The sequence below is a fragment of the Macrobrachium nipponense genome, chromosome 1 (genome assembly GCF_015104395.2).
Source record: "Macrobrachium nipponense isolate FS-2020 chromosome 1, ASM1510439v2, whole genome shotgun sequence".
Taxonomy (NCBI): Eukaryota; Metazoa; Arthropoda; class Malacostraca; order Decapoda; family Palaemonidae; genus Macrobrachium; species Macrobrachium nipponense.
The window spans coordinates 95,744,630-95,749,221 of record NC_087200.1 but is presented as its reverse complement, the minus strand read 5'-3'; the positions used below and the strand labels follow the sequence as shown (position 1 = coordinate 95,749,221).

At 41.8% G+C, this 4,592-nt stretch overlaps 1 protein-coding gene across 6 annotated transcripts in view; it reads left to right on the top strand.

Annotated features, from left to right (window-relative positions):
* The first annotated feature begins 555 nt into the window (after positions 1–555).
* The window catches only part of LOC135219494 (uncharacterized), a 27,440-nt gene continuing 23,403 nt past the window's right edge, over positions 556–4,592 (top strand). Inside the window, exons 1-2 of one of the 6 annotated variants that reach the window (XM_064256303.1) lie at positions 556–643; positions 1,879–2,447. In XM_064256303.1, the coding sequence (XP_064112373.1) occupies positions 2,280–2,447 (168 nt within the window). In that variant the 5' untranslated portion in view covers positions 556–643; positions 1,879–2,279. Of the gene's footprint in view, positions 757–1,793; positions 2,448–4,592 lie in introns of all 6 variants that reach the window. The other 5 variants (XM_064256305.1, XM_064256301.1, XM_064256304.1 and 2 more) reach the window with 5 other exon arrangements.

The window sequence follows — 4,592 nt, the reverse complement described above, 5'->3', positions numbered from 1 at the left end:
GAGAGAGAGAGAGAGAGAGAGAGAGAGAGAGAGAGAGAGAGAGAGAGAGAGTAAACGTATGTATAAAAAAAACAAGAAACGCGATTGGTAAGTAAAAAGACACTGAGAAAGCACACCTGAACCAACATGAAATACATTTCATACATGTACAAAGACTTTCAGTCTTTGCCCTGAAGTGAGAGTGTTTTAACACTTCACACAAATGAACAATAAGCAATCTTCAAAATGCAAAATCAATGGCGCTGGATGACATACAAGGACGTCATCTCACGACGGGTGTCTGTCTCACTTCTTTTATTTATGCCTCTCCTCCACCTACACTTCAAAACGAGATGCCAGCAGCGGCTCCTCCAAACTTTTGTTTGAGCCCTCAGCGTTGTATATTTTTTTTTCGTTTATTTATTTACAACTTACTATTACACACCCTTTCCAAACCTCCCTCTCTCTCTCTCTCTCTCTCTCTCTCTCTCTCTCTCTCTCTCTCTCTCTCTCATTGTCTCGCTCGCTCAAGTCCGCGCTTACAAGTCTTGGGATCAAAGCCAATTCTTCCACACGGCCCCAGTCACGGAGGAGCCTTCAGCTCGTCTACACCGACGTCATACAGTCGCGCCCTGCGTCCTCCCACGCCTGAACGTCCGACGAGGTGCTTTCGTCATACTTTCCCATTCGCAGGAGGCGGCACTCGAGTAGCTTTCTGTCAGGGGAAAGTGGGTATGTGCGAAGGGGGAAGAGATAATGTGAAATGTGGTTTGTTAAGTGCGTAGAGTTTATCCAAAATGTGGTGTCTTAACCCGTAGATTTTGCGGGGACATACATATATAAATTATTATCCAGTACTGGAGCAATACATCACTACTTAGCATCGAAAATAAATACTAAGAACGGAAAAGAGGGAAGAAAGCTGCTTATGAAAGAGGAAATGTATTCACACGATGTGCTTTCTAAAATACGAGCGCAAAAAAAAAAAAAATTAAAATGAAATAAAGGCAAAGCAAAAGTCGAAGTCATTCCCAACCGATAGATAAAAAGAAGAGAGGAGGGAGAAATGTTTTCCAATGCGGCCTGCAGAGCGAGGCTGCGGCATTCATGACGGAGCCCGATGGAGATCGCGTGTCACTCCAGAACAATAACGTAATATCAAAGGATTTGGTTTTGATGAATAGAGCCATTATAACAAGCAAAGCTATTCTGTTAAAAACAGAAGCGCTAAAAAACTTCTCGGTCACGATCTGGATGCAAACACGAAGAGGTTTCCGACTGTTTTATTGTCTTATTGCCTATTATCTCTATGCATAACATCGTATTTATATATTTTCTATAGTAATCTACATGGGAGCGCGTGCAGAGCACGCATGCTTGCATGCATCATATATATATATATATATATATATATATATATATATGATATATATATATAATAATATATATATATATATATATATGATGCATACAAGCATCATATATATGTGTTGTGCGTATGTGTGTTTGTGTAAGAGAGTGTTTGTGTGTAATCATGTATTTATATATACATATCTTTATATACTATGCACCGATATAAATATATAAATATTTGCACACATTCATATATCTATATACATGTGTGTGTGTTTTATAATTTATAATGAATAACATATACATATATACATATATTGTATATCTCAGATATCTATATATTTCTGTATATCTTAATTAGGGCCAAGAGATGTTTTGTTTTCTAATGGAAAAATGACGTGTAATAACCCAGTTACCCAGTATCAATCCCTTTTCATATTTAACGTATTTTTTTTTATTAGACGTAACATAATAATCGAATAACTTGCTGAAGTGAATTTCGACATAAAATCAACCTAAACTAACATGTTTGTGATACACTTTCAGATTTGTATCTGAGAGTGATATTTACCGCTCATGATCAAATCAAAAGGTTTTAAATAAATGAACTCCCTTGACATTTATCCAAGCATGAAAAATGATCAAGGTAGGATCATAAAATGATTGACAGACAAAATTATTATTAGCCGGAAACACACATAACTTGGTTGGATTTACTCAACCCCTTTGAAAATGTGAAACTGGCGGAACGGTGAGATAATAAAGTGAATGACATCAAAGAAAGTGGATAACGAATCCGGATAAAATGAAAAATAATGACGGGAAGTGGCAAGACCCGAACGCTGCTCTCCAAAGTCATGGATAAAGGCTAAATCCGATCATGGAGAATTAAAGAACAAGGTCAACGCTGACCTTCAGGAAACAAATTGGAAACGGCACCTTTCAAAATGAGGGCGCGATCGGCCTATCTGATGACCTCCTGGTGGGTCGTCGGCATCTGGATCGGTCTGACCCTCTTAACGGGTATCGTCAGCGTCATCTCAGTCACCCAGCCCACCTGGTACGTCAGGTACACGCTCGTGCACGCACAAGCTCTGCAGGAGGTCGCTTTCCAGGTGAGTCGGCGCCGCCCGGCATGTTTACATGTGCATGCGAGTTTGTTTTCTTTACAGCAACTCTGCTTTTGGGGAAGGCGCATGTTTACATTAAGTAGGACTTACTTTTACCAGACCACTGAGCTGATCAACAGCTCTCCTATAGGGCTGGCCCGAAAAATTAGGTATCTTTACGTGGCTAAGAACCAATTGGTCACTTAGCAACGGGATCTACAGCTTATTATTAAGGGATCCGGACCATATCGCGATATTAATTTTTATCACCAGAAATAAATTCCTCTGATTCCTCGTTGGCAGAGCGGGGATTCGAACCCGGACCCTGAGATCGGTTGTCGACTCGTCCAACGCAATACTGCATGTGTACATCTGGGTATGTATGCACGTGTGTGTGTGTGTTTGTACGTGTCTCCCCCTTCATTTTCATTTTATGAAGCATATTTATTCAGAGCGCACGAGCGTTCTGTTTCCATGCCCGCAATTGAGCAAGAACGTATTTGCTTGTTTGCACGGGATTTCCTTTAGTTCGCATGTCTATTGCAGGGCCTACCAACACTAGCTTTCTTTCTGTCTATCTGCTTGTGCTATTTTTCTCCTTTTTCAATTTACCCCACAATAAAATTTCCGATCGTTCCTCTTGACCGACACCAGCAACCGCGGCCTTGGAACTTTCAGAAATATTTTCACCTCAAATCGTAAAAGTGAGTTAAGGACGGAGGACTCGACTACAATGTCATGCTTCGGAAGTGAATAACGGTTATGTAACGCGAGTTACACACGGCAGCGGAGAATAAAACGAAAGCTGCCACACGAAACCGTAAAGTAAAGCATTGGGGAGAGAGAGAGAGAGAGAGAGAGAGAGAGAGAGAGAGAGAGAGAGAGAGAGAGAGAGAGCAGGGTTATTTCGTAGTATCATTTGTGGTATATTTCTGAGGGAAGCATCTATGCCAGCGATTCCCAACCAGGATTCCGCAAGAAGTCTTGAAGTAAATATGTATTGCAAATGACGCTGACCTGAACTTACACAGCTCGAATAGCAGTGGTAGATATTATATGATTTAGATATATGTATATATAAATATATATGTATGTATGTATATATATATATATGAGTGCCTGTAGGTAAAGGTTTCCCAGAATATGAAAAATTGTTTTGGTGTTCCTTGAAGGTATAAAGGTTGGGAATCACTGATTCTATGCTTTATCGACATGATCGCTGGTTCGACATTTTTTAAAGAGCCGATGAAGCTTCGGAAGATGCGATACAGGTACTATGTAAATATTTCTCTTTGAATCATAATTAGAAAAAAAAAAGTACACAACTGCTACGAAAACTTAAAACAGGAAAAAGTGAGTGGATAAACACCGAGGTTAAAAGCGCAACCTTAAAGGAGAATAACCAAAGTAGGTCAACCTTGAACCGCGGCTAATGCTCGATCGATCTGGAAAACCATAACCTCATTATGAAGCACATTTCTGCCTCGTGTACAGTGACTATAATGTGTCCAGCCGTAGCCAAGACGTCGCAGCAGGTACTCAGGAGAGAGAGAGAGAGAGAGAGAGAGAGAGAGAGAGAGACTTCACGGACGATATGTCCTTTAGAGGACAATCCCGCATTTAACGGACGACCTCACATGGAACTTTACTCCCTAGCGAACTAGGGTGGGGGGTGGGGTTGGAGGTTGGGGTTGTTGGTGGTTGGGCGTTGGTGGGGCTCTTGTTGCTGGGGGGTGGGGTGGGGAAGGAGACAATAATATTTCCAGCTGATGCCGAGGGCCATAAAAATTTAAAACAAGCACCATGTCCCGTTGACTCATAAAAAATGGGATACCGAATTGCTCTTTGGGAAGGTTGGGGAAGTTGGGGAAGGGGAAGAGAGAGAGAGAGAGAGAGAGAGAAAAAAAAAAAAGAGAGGGTGGTGATGGGGGGGGAGGGAGACTATGGGGTGGTGGTGGGGGGGAAGACTACTGGAGGGGATTGGGGAAAGGGGTAGGGTAGGGGAGAGGGGGAATGGCGAGATGGGAGGGACTGAGTCGGTGGCGACAGTCCCGAATTCCAGTTCATCCAGTTTGGTGTGGGTGAGAAGGGAAGGAACTGTAATGGGCTCTTAACTTCTCCTATAAGTAAATTAAATAGGTCACACAGCGG